We start from the raw sequence: 21,729 nt of genomic DNA on the forward strand, positions 1-21,729 counted from the left end.
TTGACTTCCCTTTTGCAATCCGGGACCACTGTCTCCTAACCGCTCACCTGCCTGCCTGCCTAATCACCCTTAACCCCTCTCTGCCTGCCAGCCTGATTGACGCTAACTTGCTCCCCTGCCGGCCTGATTACTCCTACCTTGGCCCCTGCAGGCCTGATCAACCCTACCTTGCCCCCCTGCTGGCCTGATCAACCCTAACTTGCTCCCCTGCCAGCCTGATCACCCCTAACTGCCTCTGCCTCCCTCTGCAGGAGGCAACCTGGCAGATTAGGGGAAGGTGCCGCCCCCATTACCCTGCTGCTGCTGCCATTGCCAGCCTGAGCCTGGGCCCTTCGCAGCTGCCCATGGCTGCCTGAGCCTCGGCTCTCACAGCCACTGCAGCTTTGTCCAAAGGACGTCTGGAAGGTTGTCCAGAAGACATCTGCCCTAATTAGCATATTCCCCTTTTATTAGTATAGATAGTTTTCAGGTGTAGATTTCTATATTACAAGATCTGTATATTGCACAGTCAAATGTTCTCCCATCACCATATACTAGTATTATAACAATTCTTTTATGATGATGGTTTAAGTTTCACCATTCATACCCTTCCTCCATGAAAAACAGGCAACCTAATGACTGGGAAACATTTAAAACAGCTTGTAAACAAGGCCTTGGTCATTATTATCATAACCACCATAATGAAGATAGGAATGGTCTGCAAAATAAGCTTTAAAAGCAGCTTGCCACAGCTCTGATCCTTGCTATGAAGATTAAATAACTACATATACGATGCACAGAATGTATGACTTGTCTGACTTCCAGGGCATTAGGTATCATACAACTGTTATAAATTATGATAAGCAATTTAATTACTTTACCATGCAAAGATTTTCTCAGTAGAAGCAAGAGATTTAAAGTTCGAGAACATTTGAAGCGTCTATGTGTTTACCTTGCTTATTGCAAATCCAAAGACCTCTTCAAAATAAGCAGGCTGACTTATTAACAGCAAATAAAAGGTCCAGCTTCTGCAAAAATTTGCCACAATGATTGCATACACTGGCAATGATGTGAAAAATTTTTTCCATGGTGTATTAAATTTCTAGAAAGTAAAAATACCATGAGATTTTTATATTTAGGGAAATATATTGACATGTCACTTTTCTTCTTTTATTTATCAATTACAGCTGATATTCAATATTATATTATATTGGTTTCATGGCTACAGCATAAGAGTTAGACATTTATATAATTTGCAAAATGCTCCCCTAATTAGTCTCATACCCAACCAGCACCATACCTAATTATTACAATATTATTGACTATATTTTCTATGCTGTATTTTACATCCCCATGACTATTTTGTAACTACCAATTTGTACTTTTTAATCCCTTCATCTTTTCCATCCAGTCCCTCAAACCCCCACCCCCCACCACCGAGCAACCATCAGTTGATATGTTATTTTTCTTAAAAGGACAACACAATCACTAAAAGAAATACTCATAGAGAAGAGAGAGGCAAGTCTTCATCTATCCATCGAGACTTACACTTAGGCTAACCACGTTGGCTCCTTCTCCAATACTTGTCTCTATGTAGGTTCTCTCCTCCTGGGATATTGTTGGGTGAGCTGCCGGGCACTCATAGGCCTGCAACAGCCAAAACATGTACCAAATAATGCCAAACATACCTAAAACAAAAGGTTAAAACAGTTAAAAAAACCAAAGGTTTGATGATATGGTCACATTCTCTTCCATCTCTAAATTTTCCCATTTTCAAAATATTCCCAAACAGTATTATGTTCAGTTAGGAGTAAGTACTTTGTTGTTATTTACTGGTATTTGAAGCAAGAAACTCAGGTTTACTATAAATGTTAAATGAGTCCTAGGTAGTCGAGTATTCCTTGATATCATATCGTAAACTCTCAGTCTATCCCATTACACAGTAAAATACCATCTCTATGAGTCACCCATGGGAACTCATGAAGTCAAATCACTCACCATAAATATAAAAGACGGAGGCCCAGCCAATGTACTGTACCAACACCCCCGCCAGGGGCATGGCGATCACTGCCCCCGCATAGGAACCTAGAACGAGAAAAGATGGAGGGATACTTAGCGATCTCATGCAGGCCCTCTCAACCCTTTTGGAGTTCATGTGGTTGAGGATGAACCAAACTGAGCAGGAGTCAGAAGGCCTCCGTGCAGAGGGACAGGCAACTCCCAGCGTGCCGTAGCCCAGGGCTCCCAGGAGAGAAAGGTCACACGGATGGATGCCCTTGACCTTCGCCCAGGGGCCATGGAGAAATTAGATAAAGATTGCTCAGGCACAGCAATGCGGAACTGATGACAGGATGGAATAAAGAGGTGAGAAAAAACCTGAGGGAACTTAAGAAAAATTCAACCAGGCATAATATTGGGTGCTGAAGAAAGCAAGCGAAGAAAAATGGATCTGCCTTCCAGAGCTCACAGTTGAGAGGGATTATCGCCCACGTCTTTAAATAAGGGACCGCAAACTACTCAAGGATCATGATTTTTTAGAGTCTTAATTTTTTTTTTAAATCAGGAAACAGTTTAATGGCAGGATGCGCAGCATGGATGCTGTCTCCACCCACCTCCTGGATGAGTCCATTTTTAGGTTTATTTCTTGCTCTGTAAATCCTTCACCTGGTAAATACTTACCTGTGTGTGGATGTTTATCTTGTCTAGACAAGATAATGAGGGCAGAGGCAGTGCCCTGGCCTCCGCTATCTCCTGCAGCTCCCTAACATCTGCTGGAGAAACATGAGCCCTGCAAACTCCCAATAAATACTAACTGAATAAAAGAAATAGCTACCTGAAATTCCCTCTGGGTCGTGAACGAAAAAATATCTTGCTTCAGAAGAAGTGAGCAGCGAAAGGCAATTCTGTATCCCAGAGGGCAATGCTGAGGAAGACCTCAGGCGATGGGGGTTTAGGAGGAGGTGAAATCCCATCTTTCCAAGCTGGGTCAGGCTGGCTGTGAAAGGCCCAACCCCGAATCCCAGATCTGGACATCATGGCACTGAGGAGGTCTCTCCATCCCTCTGAACCATTTTCCTCAGACAGAAGATGGGAGAAATCTCTACATCACGCGGCTGACTTGGGGAGAAAATGAACCATGTACGTGGAGATGTTTGGTAAGTCATAGTGCTGCATTAACACCAAATAAAACTGCTCTGTCATGTCCAGAATGACAGCACACTTTTTTCTCTTGCCTCAGACCTCCTCAAAGCAATAAGGGAAGCATCCCTGGGCATCCCAGAAAGAGCTGCACCTGACTCCGCTGTGTGTGTGGAAAAGGCCCAGTACCCTGGGGGTGGGGGTGGAGGCTCCTATTTAGCTGATGCAGAGAAATGCTTGGACAGGGAGGGTCAGGGGATGACCAGCAACTAAGATGCACTGGGTGCTGTCTGTGTGCCCAGCGAGATGCTCAGTATTCTGAACCCGTGATTTTATTTAACCCTCTTTTCAACCCGACAACGGTGGTACCAATATCACCCCCATTTTACAAGAAGGAAACTAAGGCTGGAGGAGGGAGGTAGGTTGCGTGAGGTTGCACAGGTGTCAGTGACAGCAACCCAGGTTTGTGGGAATCCAAAGCCTTTACCCTGAGCTACTTAATAATTCAGGCCTTCCTCCCCGACTCAGAAATGCCCTGTAATTCCTCATAGTAAGAAGCATTATTTCATCCAGGGAATTTTATAACTTGACGCTGTTTTTCTTCCCTGTCTACTAAACAAACTCTCCCTCATCCTTCCGGACATGGCTGCATGTAAGCTCCTATCACCCTGACCCACAGCCCCTAGCACACCCCAATAGGCACTTTACCCTTATTGCAGGGGAGCTGGCTATGCCTCCACCCATCGGTGCGCTCACCACAGAGGACAGAGGAGCCCTCGAATGCTTGCTGAATGGCTTGCTGAATGGCGTGGAGAGTGGGGAATGGCTGCATTGGGATGGGAGGGTCCCCAGTTCTGTCCTCACTAGTTGTAAAAATTTATATTTTTTTCCTTCCTCACCCTTTGTTTCCTCTCTAACAATGGCTACAATTAGATGTTTTCTAAAGTCCCTTCTAACTCCAATATTTTTTTAAGTATAAGCACCTTTTAGACCCCAAGCCTGGGTCTCCTCCTAATGCCATTTTGCCTTGGCCGTTCTTCGAAACCAAGGCCACACCTTAGCTGGAAAGGTAATAAAGCCTGTGACTTTGATCACCTACCTTCCTGTGAGAGTCAAACCTCTTCTGAAAGACACTGAGCATGAGGAGTGGCACTAGTCATACTTGTTTTGCTGGCAAATCAAAATGCAAAGCCTCATAAGTAAACCATCAAAGGAAAATTAGGTCCAGGACCTGACAATTCACAAGATTGGCTGGGGGAGTATATTCTACTTGAGTTAGTATAAGGTCAGCAGTGTGGGTAGAAATGATCTTGGATGGCAAACAAGAGGACAGAAATGGTTTCTGAAGACAAGAGAAGCTAAAGATGACAGGACATCTCAGTGGTGCCTGCAGTTCCAAACTGGGCACAAAATGGGCCCATTGGTGAGTATGTCACACTGACTGCCAGGGATGATGATGATGATTGAAGGAGGTAAAGAGGAAGAACAAGGGAGAAATACAAATATTCACAGAAATAAAGAGGAAGCTTTATTTCTCCTTTAGCATAAACACAGGTTAGCTTCTCTTAGGAAAGGCACGTTAGCTTGAAAAATTCTGATCCTAATTCTGCCCAGGCCCCATTGTGACTTTTGCCACCTAAGGCATTTTTGTCTTCCTAGGTCCTCCCCTGCTAAAAATATATATATATATATATATATATATATATATATATATATATATATATATATATTAATATATTTCACAACTGTATTGATTGATACCTAAAAGGAACTTATGATCCTAACACACTTACCACAAAAAGAAGTCGTGGCCAGTCGGCTTCTCTCCAAAGGTGGCGCCCACTTACTCCACATCCCGTGGCAGGCTGGGTAGGTCACACCCTGCCAAAATGGTTGAAAATAGATTATTTGATTTGACTCCAGTTTCATATTGTCTTTAAAATATGGATCCTGATTCTTTAATAACGGCTACAATATAAAAGCCCAATTCATAGACACCAAATTGCATGTGTCAGCTATCTGACTGACAGCACAGATCTGAATACCAATTCAAAGGTAAGCATGGTGGAGAATGGGGGAGGAGGTCTTTATATTTCATATTATGCAAAATATCACTAGAGAAAGGGACTTGACAGAAAGAAAGAAAGAAAGAAAGAAAGAAAGAAAGAAAGAAAGAAAGAAGAGAGAGAGAGGAAGGAAGGAAGGAAGGAAGGAAGGAAGGAAGGAAGGAAGGAAGGAAGGAAGGAAGGAAGGAAGGAAAGGAAGGAAGGAAGGAAGGAAGGAAGGAAGGAAGGAAGGAAGGAAGGAAGGAAGGAAGGAAGGAAGGGACTTCTGAGCCCTGGACAGGTAGCTCAGTTGGTTAGAGCATCGTCCCCAATATGCCAAGATTGCAGATTTGATCCCCATCAGGGCACATACAAGAAAGAGCTAACGAATGTATAAATAAGTGGAACAACAAATCAATGTCTCTCTCTATCTCTCAAATCAATTTTTTTTAAAAGTCTCCTTAAAAAAAAACAAAACTACTTTTCCATGGCTTTAACTACCACCTATGATGTTTGATTACTCTCAAATCTTTAAAAAAAGAAAGAAAAGAGAAAGAAAGAAAGAAAGAAAGAAAGAAAGAAAGAAAGAAAGAAAGAAAGAAAGAAAGAAAGAAAGAAAGGACTTCCATAATCACCTGGTACATCCTCTCATTTCAAGATACCGAATCTGAGGCTCAGAACCATTAAGTAAATAGACTCTAGTCTTCATGGCTGCAATATTATGTTCTTCCCATCAAACCAGTATTTTTGGAAATGTGGTATATATCCTTCTAGTAAGACTAGAGTTGGGACTAGTGGAGCTAGTGCTACAACAACCTACATTTTTTAATATAATTGTGGCATATATATATTCTAATACGCCTCAGAAAATAAGTAACTAGCACTTCATACTCCTGATTTCAAAGAATTGTTATGGACTGTCCAACCTATGAGGGAAGGTGGGGGGGTGAGGGGGGTAGGAGATCAACCAAAGGACTTCTATGCATGCATATGAGCATAACCAATGGACACAGAGGGGGTAGGGATGTGCTGGGGGAGGTGGCTGGGGAGAGGTCAATGGGGGAAAAAGGAGACTTATGTAATATGTTAAACAATAAAGAATTTAAATTTTTTTAAAGAGAATTGTTATGATGAGCTTCTTTGTTTTTATGTTTTTTGAAACATTTGTTAACATTGGCTCCAGCTACCTTTGCACTATAATGGCAGAGTTGAGGAGTTGGCCAAGTCTTCTGGCTATATCATGCTACTTCCTTCATCAAGTTAAATCTCTTGGTAAGATACACTCTTAAAACTTTACAGATTTATTACTAAATCCACTTAAATTGCATCAGTGGGAAGAGCCCTTGCTATGTTTAGGCCTTCAGTTTCATCATTTATTAAACGAAAAGGGTTGGATCAGGTTATTTCCAGGATCATTCCTTACTCATCTAAAATTCCACACTCTATGAAATGGTCGTTTATTGTGTTTAAATGAAAGTGTTCATAATGTTAGTCATAATCAGTGAGTTGAGACAGCAAAACAAGGTGGAAGATAGGAAAACTGAGTAGAGGGAGTTTCCTTCAGAAGCTGATTTTCCTAAAGGACCATGTTGTCTCCAGCAAAACATTGAAAACTATGAGAGGAAGAATCTCCTACCTCCACTAGACCTTGCAAAATCCTGACACACATGACGCAGCCATAATGCACTCTGGCTGCAGAAGGAATGAACATGTTCAAGGTGGACGTTAGGAAGATGGCGGCTCCAAAGACCCTGAGGGACCAAAACAGTGTTACTGGGCAGGCCTGCACATGGATGTGGCACTTTAGTTAAACATCAGAAACGAAAAATCAGTTCATGGAGGACCACTATGGGAATTAACAGAAAGAAAAATAGATGTGTTACAGTCTAGTGTGTCCCAAACTAGACTCTGGGCTGCCGGAAGCCAATTCCAGCATGACAGCAGGGTTGAATCTGGGAATGGCTGATGGCATTTCCCCAAACCTGAATAGGATACATTACATTGGTTGTTGGCTGCCAGACAGCACAGGGCATCTTAATCTACATGTTATTGCCTCCTACTGGCCAAACACCTGAACAGCCGTAGGCTAACTCTTCCATTCTGACAATGGACTTTGTAGGAAACCCTCACCCTTTGAAGTGCATATCTCTGCCTCGCCTCAGGACAATTTGTGTTAATAAAAAGCATGGGGTCCTGAGATGAGAAGATCTTAGATCAGTGATGGCGAACCTTTTGAGCTCGGCGTGTCAGCATTTTGAAAAACCCTAACTTAACTCTGGTGCCGTGTCACGTATAGAAATTTTTTGATCTTTGCAACCATACTAAAACAAAGATGTATACTTTTGATACTTATTTTATATATTTAAATGCCATTTAACAAAGAAAAATCAACCAAAAACATGATTGTCACCTCTGACACGCGTGTCATACGTTCGCCATCACTGTCTTAGACCTTAGTTTCCTTTAAACTAGGCTCCTCTGACCCCCACATGCCTTTCAAAATTATGCTTCATCTCTGGACTCCTATTTAATCTACGCACAACTTTCTCCAGATTGCTGAACCCTTCGAGATGCTGGAACAAGAACCCCGGCACTGGGCTGCTCTGATTCCCAAGCTCCAATCCCCGGACCAATCAGGGGCATGACCCGCATGTGGTGGGCTTGCTGGAGACCCACCACTCTGCTTGGTTCCACACAGCGGACCCACTCTGACCAATAGCTGGTGACTTGTGCACATTTGGATGGCGTCTCCTGCTGCACAATTCTGCTCTCACGTTACCAGGAGGGGATACAGACGATCTGAGAAGCATGCCGTGACCTGGGACCAGCCAAGCACCAGACAGGCTGTGTACCTGTCTCAGCCCCCGACTCTGCCCAGTGCCACTTGCCTTCTCCTCCCTGCCTTGACCAGCGTGGAAGAAAGCAGACAGCAGTTTCTTCCTTTCTCACACCTGTCAATGATGCTGCAGCCCGTTTTACAGGCTGGGAAATTATGTATGGTTTATTTTTAGGGCAGGAATATGAGCAGTAACCCCAGGGATCATAGGAGCCAATATTTTATCAGTTTTTAAAAAGAACATAATAGGTAAGTGACAATAAAAAGGGACACAAATTAGATAAGAACATAAGTAAATACAGTCTTGCTTATATGTATTTAGAGTCTATGGTAGTGACTGTCAAACTTGTTTTTATCTTGACCCATAAAACAAAATATATTTTATACTGCAACCTAATACATATTCATACACACCAATGTAGCCAAAACAAGTTTTAAAAACCAAAACTTAAAATGTGCGATGAGCTAAGATATTTTATGCTACTTTCTTCTATTTAATTATCTTCTCTCTCTCTCTCTCCTTCTCTCTCTCTCTCTCTTTAGAAAATGCTCATTGGTAAATTATTATATTGACTTTATTACCATCTAAAGCAGCGGTTCTCAACCTTGGCTGCACATTGGAATCACCTGGGAATCTTTTTTAAATCCTGATTTCTGGGCCTCATCCTCCAGAAATTCTGTTTCTTTGTTATGGGGTGGGGCCACAACATTAGTAACAAAGAAACAGAATTTCCGGAGGATGAGGCCCAGACATCAGGATTTTAAAAAGATTCCCAGGTGATGCTAATGTGCAGCCAAGGTTGAGAACCACTGATCTAAAGAGTTGTGTTTTAGAATTTGAAACGCACTGCTTTATAAAATGCATATTTCACAAAATCCATGTACGTGAAGTCACACAGGACACACAATTGGAAGGGGCCTGGGGCGTTCAGCACGCTCCTTTCTGGTACATATACACCCTCCCTCGCCTCCCAGTGGCCATCCTCTTCTGCTGGAATCCCTCCAGTACAGAACTCACTGCCTCTCATGGCACTGCATTCTGGCTTGGCAACTTTTAGTTGTTCAAACACCTGCTATTGAATATCAAGGGCATTAAAGACACCTTACAATCTAGAGCAGCCATGGGCAAACTACGCCCGCGGCCGGATCCGGCCCGTTTGAAATGAATAAAACTAAAAAAAAAAAAAAAAAAAAAGACCGTACCCTTTTATGTAATGATGTTTACTTTGAATTTATATTAGTTCACACAAACACTCCATCCATGCTTTTGTTCCGGCCCTCCAGTCCAGTTTAAGAACCCATTGTGGCTCTCGAGTCAAAAAGTTTGCCCACCCCTGATCTAGAGGCTAGTAGTCCCTACTCACATGACAAAACCTGTAGGGTACATGACGATATTTACACAGGATCACAGAATGTCATGGGTCAAAGGGAACCCAAACACAATCTAACCCATGCTCCATTTCACAGGGGTGGAAACAGGCCCAGAGAAGGAGGGACGGTGACTCAGTAGAGGGCACCAAGTGAGTGACTCAGAGTCAATTCTTTTTACTACATAATCACTTGAAGTATTGCAAGATAAATGAGATTCAATAAAAAGAGATTCTGAAGAACGGGATCATATGGGATTGATATCTGTGAGTCACCTCTGTCGGAATGGCTCCTGTCTTTCACTCTGTACCCCCACATTGAGAGCCAGCTCTGCAGACTTTGTAGAAGTGCAATGCCTGTTATGATCTGTGCAGCACTCATGTCATATCGGTTTATCTTACCTGTTAGCAGCAAACTTGTTTGAAATGAAACCACCTGGAATTTGGGTCACAATATAACCCCAGAAAAAAGAGCCATGGATAAAGCCCACCGTCTCTGGATCCCAGTTAAACTGTGCTATCTGAAAACGAGAAATCAGATACAGTTATGTTTGTAAGAAAACACTTGCCCGCCATTTTTCACTGAGGATCCTACATAATAACCCCACGAGTTCCTTCTTTCTTTTGCTTATTCAATAATTATTTATGGAGGGCCCTTGTGTGCTTAGGATATAGCAGTGATCACACAAAAAAAGTAGCTACTCTCAGGGAGTTCAGCTTGTAGTGAGAGACTTATGAATTTACACATATGTATATATGATATATATATATGTAGATACATATATATACCATATATATTATATATACCAAATATATATACCATCATATATTATTATATATATGCATATATACTATCTGAGCCCCCTTAGAATCATAATAACCCCCAGTATGAACCATTAGCATAAGCCAAGCACTGTGTCAGGCACTGTGTTAGGCTGTAAACATGGTCCCCAAGAGGCAGACGCACAAAATCTCTGGGACCTATGAATGCTGTCTTATCGGGAAAAGGGTTTTGCTGGCGTGATAAAGTCAAGGATCTGGAGATGAGTTTTCCTGGATTATCCAGCTGGGCCCTAAATCCTGTGCAAGCATCCTTATAAGAGAAAGGAGACCTGAGACAGATAGGAAAAGGCCATGTGAAGACAGGCAGAGACTGGAGCGATGCTGCCCGGAGCCAAGGAATGCCTGGAGCCACCCGAAGCTGGGAGAGGCCGGGAAGGGTCCTCCCCTAGAGCCCTCGGAGGGAGCACCGCCCTGCAGACACCTTGATTTTGGACTTCTGGTCTCCACAACTGTGAGAGAAACAATTTCCCTTGTTTTAAGCCACCCTGTTTGTGGTCATTTATTCTGGCATTCTTAGGAAACGAATATAGGTACTTAATATATTAGTATCAAATTTGATCTACAAAGTAGGTTTTTTTATCCCCATTTCATAATAAGGAAAATGAAAGTTAGCAAATAATTCTATCTTCCTGCTCACATTTTTATTTTTTCAATTACAGTTTACATTCAATATTATTTTGTATTAATTTCAGTTGTACAGAATAGTGGCTAGACAATCATATACTTTAGAAAATGCCCCCCTCCCCCCAATATTTCCAGCTGGCCCCAGACAAATACATTATTATTGACTATATTCCCTAAGCCATACTTTACGTCCCCATGACTATTCTGTAACTACCAATTCCTTCCAAGAGGATTCTCCCCTCCTCTCAGCACCCTGCGCCTCTCCCCTGCTGAGGACATCTGAATAGAGACAGGTAAGGCTGGACTCAGCCAGAGAGCCTCTGTTTCTCTCTGTGATTTTTTTTCCTCCCTATCTATCTACCTATCTATCTATCTATCATCTATCTATCTATCTATCTATCTATCTATCTATCTATCTATCTCTATCTCCCTCCCTCTCTCCCTCCATACCTCCCTCCCTCTCCCTCTCCCTCTCCCTCTCCAATCTGAACCCAGAGATTCTAGTTAAATAGCACTGAACTGAAACAAATCCCACTGGAGTCAGGGACAGTTACTAGTAAGTCACCTCCGTGGCTCAAGGAATTCAGCTTTGGAGGGCGGTGAGAAACCATAGAAAAGGCAAGAAAACAGTCCATGGAGAGACCCCGAGGATGGAGCAGACTCAGAGAGAAGCAGAGGAGAGACCATGAGGAGGGAGCACGCTGGAGGCCTTAGCTATGGGGTTCCTGGCTCCCAGGAGGGCCAGCTCCGCTCTGCCTTCCTGGCGGGGCCTCTGTTCACGCCTTGGAAACAATTACATAAAGACGTCTTTCCACCTCACAGTGGAGAACAGCATGGATTTCAGTCCCCCCGCAGGCTGGGCCCCCTGTCCAGGGCACAGACCGGACAAACTTACACAGCAGCCCTGCTCTCTGCCCTCCACTTTCATGAGATCCCTGATAGCCTCTCATAATTCCCTTTTTGACTCAAACCGGTTTCACTGAATTTCTATTCTTTTGTAACCAGCAAACCCTTACCAGGACACAAGGGCAACTTGCTCAAGGCCTCGGAGCTAATAAACAAGAGTCAAGTTTGAAACCTGGTCTGGCCAGTTCCAAAGTCCAGCCTCTAAACCAGCGGTTCTCAACCTGTGGGCCGCGACCCCATTGGCAGTCGAACGACCCTTTCACAGGGGTCGCCTAAGACCATCCTGCATATTAGATATTTACATTACGATTCATAACAGTAGCAACATTACAGTTATGAAGTAGCAACGAAAATAATTTTATGGTTGGGGTCACAACATGAGGAACTGTATTGAAAGGGCCAGAAGGTTGAGAACCATTGCTCTAAACCTTACAGAGCTCATGATTCATGGGAAGGCATCTGGACTTTTCCTGAGGGTAATGAGAAATAATCGTCATTTCTCAAGCTTCCGCCATTTATTGCCCACCATATACTAGATTCACACACTTTAAAACTCATAATTTTGGAACTGCGAATGATTATTCACATATCAGCTAAAATGACCTTTAATACCAGCAGTGGAATATATACCACGTATTTGCAAGACCTATCTGTTCATACTGCTTCAGTCTCTCACGCTTTTGAAAATGAGGATTTAAAGTGATCTCTGTGCAAAATATCTAGATTTCCCCCCCTAAAAGGAAAAATCAAACAAACAAAATTACCAGCCATTCATGGCCTTTATTAATACAATTAGTGGAATAGCTTTGGCATCAGGTTGAACAATGAGCTGATATCTAAGCTCTGTTCTGTCTGGATAAGAGAGAAACGGCCTACTACAGATGAGAGTTGGTTAGAGCTTCGAAATGCCACTCAACTTCTACTTTCGCGGCCAGTGACATGACGTCAAGTATATTTTAGATCTTAATCAGTTTCTCTAAGACTCTAGAGCAGTGGTTCTCAACCTTCCTAATGCCGTGAACCTTTTAATATAGTTCCTCATGTTGTGGTCACCCCCAACCATAAAATTATTTTCGTTGCTATTTCATAACTGTAATTTTGCTACTGTTATGAATCGTAATGTAAATATCTGACGTGCAGGATGTATTTTAATTGTTACAGATTGAACATAATCGCCCTAACCAGTTTGGCTCAGTGGATAGAGCCTCGGCCTGAGGACTGAAGGGTCCCAGGTTCGATTCCAGTCAAGGGCATGTACCTTGGTTGCAGGCACATCCCCAGTAGGGAGTGTGCAGGAGGCAGCTGATCGATGTTTCTCTCTCATCCTCATCGACGTTTCTAACTCTCTATCCCTCTCCTTTCCTCTCTTGTAAAAAAAAATCAATAAGATATATTTTTTAAAAATTGAACATAATTAAAGCATAGTGATTAATCACAAAAACAATATGTAATTATATGTGTTTTCCAATGGTCTTAGGCGACCCCTGTGAAAGGGTCGTTTGACCCCCAAAGGGGTCGCGACCCACAGGTTGAGAACCACTGCTCTCGAGGGCAGAACCATAGAAACTACAGAGCACACGCCAGCATTGGACACCAGCACTGGTCCTCGGGTTTATCCAAATGCCTTTTCCATGTGCCTCACAGCGGGCTCTGTTGACCTAGGCATATCGTCTCAGGCAGCAAACAAAGGGACACCAGCCTCGCACTGTGATCTGGGCCTCAGCACACAGGGTTTAATTAGCTGGCCTTGCTCACAAAAGGCTGGGAGAATGCATGTGATACACGTCTGAAAGCTCACTAATGTTCATTACTCTTTATTTTAAAGATGTATGACATGCTCTCTACACCTCGACTGCCTGCCTCCCACCCGCCAATGAAAATAAACAAGGATATCCTTTAGAACAGGTTTAGCCGTGACATCAAAGGGGCGAGTTAGAAGAATCTCCGTGGAGCTCTTTTCTTCTAGCAGAATAATCTCTTAGAAAAGGACTTGCGATGGCATGAATGGACCTGGAGAGCATTATGCTAAGTGGAATGAGCCAGTCAGAGAAAGACAAGTACCATATGATTTCTCATATATGTGGACTCTAATGAACAAAATAAACAAACAAAATAGAAACAGACTCATAGATACAGAGAACAGACAGCTGTCAGAGGGGAGTGGGGTTGGGGTGAAAAAGGTGAGACGATTAAACCAACAGACATGAAAACTCACAGACACAGACAGTACGATGATTACCAGAGGGAAAGGGGGTGGGGGAGCTATGAGAGGGTAAATGGGGGATAAATGGCGACAAAAGGACAATTCACATTGGGTGGTGAACACACAACATAATACATCAATGTCATCCCAATAAATTCAATTAAAATTCAAAAAAGAAGCCTGAAGACCAACTAAAGACTTCTTTTTAATGGATTGAAGTCAACTTTTCCCAAATCAGTGCTTGGCAGGAACTGGTCGGGTAATGCTAATAGATGCGGCATGAAGGAGGGCGTTCTGCAATCGTGTCTGGGAAATACCGCATTCCACGGCCCCCTCGGGAGCTCCCCATAGAACACAGCACGGTGAAGGCTCTCGTGTCACACAGCAGCGCCTTCTTCGCAGCACAGCCTACAGAGCACTGACTGGCCAGGCACCAGTGTGGGAAACTCTGGTCTGAATGTGTTGCCAACTGTGGGCGGGGACCCGACCAGACAACTATTAGAGGCCTCTCCACGAATGGACGGATTTCCACCAGTCATTCCAATGCATGGGCTCAATACAAGGGAACGTGTATTTATTGGGTATCTGTTGGGCATACATTTTCATCTTTTTTCAATGGTTCTTTAGGCCTCCCATTTAAGATATTAACCAATGAACTTATATGCATATATGCATAACCCATGGACATAGACAATACTGTGGTGAAGGCCTTGGGGGGTGGGCAGGTGGAGGGAGTCAATGGGGAAAAGGGGGAGACATCTGAAATAATTTCAGCAATAAAGATAAAATAAAATAAAAATAAACAAAGGAGATTTTTGACTTTCCGGTGATTCATAAAAACAACACAGTGGGGCCTTGACTTAGGAGTTTAATTCATTCCGTGATGGAGCTCGTAACTCAAATTACTCGTATGTCAAATCTTAAAGTGAACGAGTGAGACACGTGATGCTGGGCTGATGTTGTGGTGTTCACTGTGACGTTCGCTGCGCCAACTAGCGGTGGGGTATCTGAAGCTGGCTCGTAACCCGAATTTTAGCTCGCAACTCAAAGCAAAAAATCAGCCGAGAGACGGCTCGTAGCTCGAAAAACTCGTTAGTCGGGACACTCGTAAGTCAGGGCCCCACTGTACTATTTAAGTCACATCAGAGTCTGCTCACTTGTGACTACAACAGCCTGGAACTGGGCCTCCTGCTTCCACTCTCACGTCAAATCCAACCCACCCTGACCACTGGCTAAACAGTGATCGTTCTGGAGCATCGATCTGACAGTATCACCTCTCCTTAAAGCCCATCTGTGACTTCCTACCCGGTTTACCAGGCTTGACATGACCTGACCCCTTTTCCCTTGCTGCCTCCATCTCCTGATGCTCACCCCCAATCTATTCTCCTATCCGGTTCTCACCCTGGAATCTGTGAATGGGGATCTGTGAACTGGATGGGGAAGAAATCGGCATGTTTATTTCTACTAACTGCTAACTGAAACTTGGCATTTTCTGCAATTATGAATGTGGGCAGCAAACCACAGTTGTAGTCTCAGTATCTATGACGCTGTTACTAGTGGGAATTATCAATACGTTCACATCTGCATGGCAATTGTTGCCACTGTCTCAAACTACTGTTTATAGTTCAAATTCAAAAGTATACTGATTTTTAGACCCATTGCTAGGTTTTGTCATCTGATGTGTTCATAAAGAAGCTCATAGGTTTCTGTATTGCAAATTTTATTTTCAAAGATTTTGATACCTGTATTTTAACATTAGTTTCCTTTGTAATCTCATATATTTAGTTTTAAGAATTTAAAACATTATTTTTGACAAACGGTTCATAAGGCTCATAAGTCTTCACCAGGCTGCCAAGCATGACACAGAAAAGATGAACTCCTGTCTCAGTTCTAAACTTGTCATTCTCTCTCTCTCTCTCTCTCTCTCTCTCTCTCTCTCTCTCTCTCTCTCTCTCTCTCTCTCTCTCTCTCTCTCCCCCTTCAACCTACAGACTTGGACATATGATGTTCCTTTTCTTCAAAGATTCTTCTTTCTCCCCCACCAAAACCCTCTGTCAAATTCTTCCTCATCCTTCAGCTCCAGCCATCACTTTCTCTGGGAATTCGATCACAATATCAAAGTCTGTACTAGGTCCCCTCCCCTGTATGATCCCGACCCTTCTGAACACTCCAACATAGCACCTAGATCCCCGAATTGTAATCGCTTGCTTGTCTGTCTCTGTGAGAACCAGGGCCCAGCCTGCGTTGTTCAGCATCTAATCACCTTGCATGGTGCCTGGCACATGGTAGCCACTCTACACTTTTGTCACATCAATGAACGAGATGCAGTGCTTTCTTTCACGTAGCAAAATATTTGCACAGCTTTGGCCAAAAGAGCTCCCACCGTAGACTGACCCTGACCTGAATTTCCGGTTTTCCATCAACGTAGATGGTGCTGTTGTTGACCATTTCCACGATGGCAACTCCGAGGTTGCACCTAATCCCGAAGGAAATGCAGAATCCCAGCCCGCTCATGATGGCAATGATGTACCGCTTGGGGACGCCACAGCACTGGCAGTCGCAGAGCGGGGGGCTCTGCCTGGACGTCTGCACTGGCCTGCCTTCCTCATCCAGCTCAATGTCATTTGCTTCCTCGTTGGTCCCATCGATTTTTCTACAGTGGAAAAGGCATGGACAGAGAAGAAAGGTCAGGAATAGAGAAAAACAAAACGTACTATTCACAAAGAAAAAAGTGTCCCAAGAAAGGAGAAGGGAAACACAAAGTAGGGTGCAGCCTGCATTTTTTAATGTTATTACTGTTACCATCATCATTATTCTTACTAAAATACATTGTAAAGGCTGAAATGACCGATAGTCTGGACCCTGTGTTGCCCGTTGATAGGCTTTCGGTCATTGCAATCTCATCACAACCCCATGAAGTAGGTAGTGTTATCTTGCCATTTTATAGATGAGGAAACTAGGTCATCTGAAATGGGATGCGGACCCAAGACCAGAGACTGTGTCTCCAACAATGTGCTTCACTGGATTTCCCAAACTGAGGGCCTGTCTACAAAATCCCCAGTCAGTGTTCCTCACAACCGTCCAAGTCATGGAAAGCAGGAATAGGCTGAGACACAGTCACAGATCAGAGGAGACTATGGGGACAAGACGATTAAGTGCAATGTGGTATCTGGATTGGATCCTGGAACAGGAAAATTGACATCAGTGGAAAGAGTAATGAAACTTTAATAAAGTGTGGAGTGTAATTAGTAATTCATCCATGTTGGTGCCTTAGTTTTGACAAACGTGCCAAAGTAATGGAAGCTATGAACATTATGGAAACCAAGTCAGGAGTATATAGAACATCTCTGTACTATCTCTACAACGTTTTTGTGAGTCTAAAATTATTCCAAAACGAAAGCTTCCTTTTTAAAAGACAAAACAGCAGAACTCCAGAGAAGGTGGAATTCTGAGCTTAGGTAGGTCTCTTACACCAAAGCTGAGATCCTGATAAGAAATGGTATCCTGAGAACCTGGATGAAAGGGTATCTGAGACTTGGGTTAGGGGATAGACGCACTTGAACATCCAATACCCTAAATTCCTCGGAACCCTCTGGACCTGCACAGGTGGCCACTTCTGCTTGGAAAGTATTGGTTCCACCTCTTTAAAGGGAAAGTATAAGTACTTACAAGGAGAGCAGAATCCCCCGCAGTCTCCCTTGGGGAAAGTCTTCAGTACTACAACGGATCAGGAGAAAAACCCACACTTGCCTGAAGATCCAGAGGTTGCTGGCTACACTGTGGCCCAAATAACTCCCTAAACCTAAATGAGTGGTTACATTTCAAGACAGCAATTGGGAAGAGCAAAGATAGTTCGTTAGAGAGGTAGCATAGTGTCATGACTGACGATGGTGGGCAGAGAACGTCTGGTCTGAAAGCCGCCTCTGTCACTTATAAGCTGTGTGACCTTGGGCAACTTACTTAACCTCTCTGTTCCTCAGCTTCCTCATCTGTAAAACTGTGATTGTAATCGGCCCTACCTCAAAGCACTGTTAAAACTAAATAAGTTCATAGTAGTTGGACCATCGTGTTTGCTATTATCATTTATTACACATAAATAGAGGACACCCATATTGTCATTTAAGTTGGACAAATTTGTCTATCAATTTCTGGACATTCATTTCCCAAGTTGATGCCTTCTATGCCATGTGTTCCAATACTGGACAATAAGTGGATGCATCATCTTTCTTCCCACACTTCTAAAATATTATTGTCCCGTTAGCTGATGAAGTTGGTCAGCTGCTTCTCATCAATGACTGCTCTCAAGGAAGCCCACCGGTGCCTGGCTGTATCAGCCTCACGTGGGAACTTCAAACACTTCCCTGTGCACCTGCCACGCCCTTGACCGTGAGCAACTCTCTGGGGTTCAAGAGGAACTCACGAATTCCACTTAGATGATGTTCTCAGTCTCAAACATTAGCGGACATCTACTATGCACCTTGCATGCTAAGTTAGAAAGTCGTTATTTCTAACTTCCAAATGTTCTTATCCTTGTCCCTTACACAACAGGAAATCATGCTTTGTGATTTTTTTTTACATTGGATTCTGCCCACTGGCTTAATGTGAAAAATCAACAAGGGAGGGAATGTCCACTATTAGATGTCAGGCTCTGGGCAAAACATTTCATATGTAATTACCTTGCAGACTTGAGGTTAACACCAAGTGCGTGGCAGAGCTGGTCTCGCTGAAGGAGCCCTAATTCTGGAGCCCAGCTCAAAGACCCCTAGAGCTGAGCATCAACTCAGATCCCTGGTCCATTAATGCCTTTGTTTCCTTCCCAGGCCAGTAATTCCCCTGTAGGGATCACTGAAAAAAAGGGGTCCGAATTTGGCTCTATTTCAGATAAAGTCGTCCTACAATTGTGAGGGCAATGCTAACAACCAGCGTGCATTCAGTGCACTCTCTATCCCAAGCACAGGGACTGTGACTGTTCCGAGAAAACTGTTCAGAGTCCGAAACACAGAGCTCGGTTCTAGGTTGAGGTCGCACAACTTGGAAATTAGTAATTTTGTTATATGCCTAAGTAAACCAGCTGGTAAACAAAAGGATTTTTAAGCGGCTCATCTACTCAAACAGCAAAACCTGCTCCGAAGAGAAGTCTCCTATTGAAAAAAAAGAAAACCAACAGAATTTCAAAATAACAATTAAAGTTGGAAAAGAAAATTCCTAAGGACTCTTTGCCAAGTATTTCATAAGCCAAGACAGAGAGTCTGGTGATTGTAAGTGGTGACCATGGTCCAAAGTCATGGTTTTCCTTCCTGACTTGGTCAGATTCCTTTGTCATCAGGTGACTATGCCACTGATGCCACCGTGCATCCTGTCTGCATTTTCCATCGAATGAACTCCACCACGACAAGGTGCCACTGCAGGCGGAGCTCAACAGGAAGGACAAAACACTCTTAAAAGAACGGGTTATTTCAATCATGGCCTGTGTTTGGCAGGTTTCTCACGCTTTCACTAAACTAAGTTTTCATCTATACGTGATAATGGGGTCTGATTAGAAGCTTTTTGTTTTTAATCATTAAATTAATAAGGTGCCCAACCCAGTTCTCTGACTATGAAAGATCATCAAGAGTGAAACAATAGCCCAGCTGGTGTGGCTGAGTGGTTGAGCATCAACCTATGAACCAGGAGGTCACGGTTTGATTCCTGGGCAGGGCACATGCCCAGGTTGTGGGTTCGATCCCCAGTGTGGGGCCTGGAGGAGGCAGCCAATCAATGATTCTCTCTCATCATTGGTGTTTCTCTCTCTCTCTCCCACTTCCTTCCTCTCTGAAATTAATATATATGTGTGTATATATATATAATATATATATGCTTTTTTAAAAAAGAGTGACACAATAAAAAATGTAACACTCACAGGAGCCCCTGTGTTATAAAACACAAGAAGTGACACATTTGTAATACCTTAACTAATAAAGAATTAAAAAAAAAAAAACACAAGAAGTGAAATGAACCTCAATGTGCCTAGACAAGTTACATGCTAATGTTTTTAAATTTAAGAGATAATATAGAAAAGTTAAAAGAGCTACCAGGTGACATTTTCACTTACCATGATTAGAAATAAGCATTCAAACACATAAAAATCTTAGCAAGGATATTTTTCACATTTATTTATATCAGAGAGATTAAGGGAGTCATTTTACCTTGTACATGAGGACTGCTTACTAATTCATGAATAAAAACCTAGGAAGGCACTTACTATGTCTATAAAAAAACCCACAAATTAAAATGTCACATCAATTCATTCACTTATAGTAAACTCTCCTTTCAATAATAATATATTTTAATTTTTTAAATATTTGTTTGTTTGTTTGTTTAGACCAAAACATTTAACTCAATGATAGTACTTAACATTTTCCACTGGAATCATGTGAGACTTTCTGCTTTAAAGAATACTAATTTCTTAAGTTACCTTCTTCAAATTATTGTATAACTACACTCCTCTTTCACACAACCAGGAACCACTTTATATAGTTTATATGACAAGCTAAACAATTTGCAAATATCTTATTTTCATTCACAGTGAAAAAAATCTTAAAAATTATTTCAGCTCCAAGCATAACCATATTTTTCATTCCTATAGAATTAATATGAAGTGTCATTTCCCTAAGTCTTTCCTAATTCCATGCCAAACACACGCTATATAAATCACCACGTCCAGCAAGTGCTAATCCTGCTGTATAAGCAGAACCCTATACTTTGGATGCATCTTTCCCTCCCCAGGCACAGTCTGCTGGAGCTGGAAGGGGCGCCAGAGCCATCGAATCTGACCACCTTCTCCTAATTAAAAATATGGCTTTAAAAACATTAGGCAAAATCCCTTAAGCATTGGCAATGCTCAGAAATAAACCTGAAGTTTGCATTCAAACTTTACCTTTGTAACATCCCCAATGAATCTCCCACGGCATTCTTCACTCCTTCCTTTCCAGGCTTCAGAATTTTTTCTTTGAAGGTATCCAATGCTTTGAAAGGCATTTTGAATGGGGGACACCTCGGAGCCGTTTAACAGTCAGTCTCAGAAACTGTCATCCTCCCTCATTTCCAGCGTGGGGACCACTCTGCTTTCCTTTATGGACACGCTGAAGTCAGTTCTCATGGAGGACACTTCTTAAAATCAAGAAGGAGATGAAACTCAGCCCGGATCTTTCAAGTTGAGACAACACCCTCCACACCCACCCACCCACCCACCCACCCCGCAAAAGAAGAGGCCAGGCCGGGGGAGTCTGGTTGGGAACCCAGCCCCTTGCCAAGCTCCCAGCTCCGCAGCAGCTGTGGGGCTGTCTCAGGCTGAGCGCAGCCTGGCTCCCTCCCTGGGGCCGCAGCTGGAGAGGCGGAGTGGGCTCCAGCCCGCAAGGTGTTCCCAGACCAGCGAGGCCAGCCACCGCCTCTGTGGAGTGTCTCCCGCCCCTCCTGCTGCTCCTGACCACATCCCCCTCCGCCTCCTCCTGCTTGGCTGTGATCACTGAGTGATCCTTTCCAAGGTGATGCTATAGTAACGAGCACAATACCTGCCCCCACAGCTGGGGCTTATGAATGGGCTCTCAGCCCAGCAGGCGCCCGGGATGGAGTGGATGGAACATTGACAAGTCCTCTGCTTTTCCGAGATCTGGCCCTGCAGGCGGGCTCTCGGCCACCACATTATGCCTCTGAGGCCCCTCGTGGAGCCAGGAGACAGTGTTTCGGCCACTGTCCTCGCATGTGGTCCTTGCAGGAACAGTCGTTCTTGAGGAGGCTAAATGCAAAACA

The 21,729-nt window shown here is 43.3% G+C and overlaps 1 protein-coding gene across 1 annotated transcript in view; it reads right to left on the minus strand.

Annotated features, from left to right (window-relative positions):
- Nucleotides 1-21,117, minus strand: part of SLC17A8 (solute carrier family 17 member 8) — a 32,599-nt gene extending 11,482 nt beyond the window's left edge. The window contains exons 1-8 of the mRNA XM_059681872.1: nt 20,858-21,117; nt 16,342-16,594; nt 9,768-9,886; nt 6,799-6,913; nt 4,911-4,998; nt 1,978-2,064; nt 1,528-1,667; nt 932-1,081 (exon numbers count right to left, since the gene is read on the minus strand). Coding sequence (XP_059537855.1) covers nt 932-1,081; nt 1,528-1,667; nt 1,978-2,064; nt 4,911-4,998; nt 6,799-6,913; nt 9,768-9,886; nt 16,342-16,594; nt 20,858-20,958 — 1,053 coding nt within the window. The 5' untranslated portion in view covers nt 20,959-21,117. The remainder of the gene's footprint in view (nt 1-931; nt 1,082-1,527; nt 1,668-1,977; nt 2,065-4,910; nt 4,999-6,798; nt 6,914-9,767; nt 9,887-16,341; nt 16,595-20,857) is intronic.
- Between the last annotated feature and the right edge of the window lie 612 nt (nt 21,118-21,729).

The sequence above is a fragment of the Myotis daubentonii genome, chromosome 2 (genome assembly GCF_963259705.1).
Source record: "Myotis daubentonii chromosome 2, mMyoDau2.1, whole genome shotgun sequence".
In the NCBI taxonomy this organism is placed as follows: domain Eukaryota; kingdom Metazoa; phylum Chordata; class Mammalia; order Chiroptera; family Vespertilionidae; genus Myotis; species Myotis daubentonii.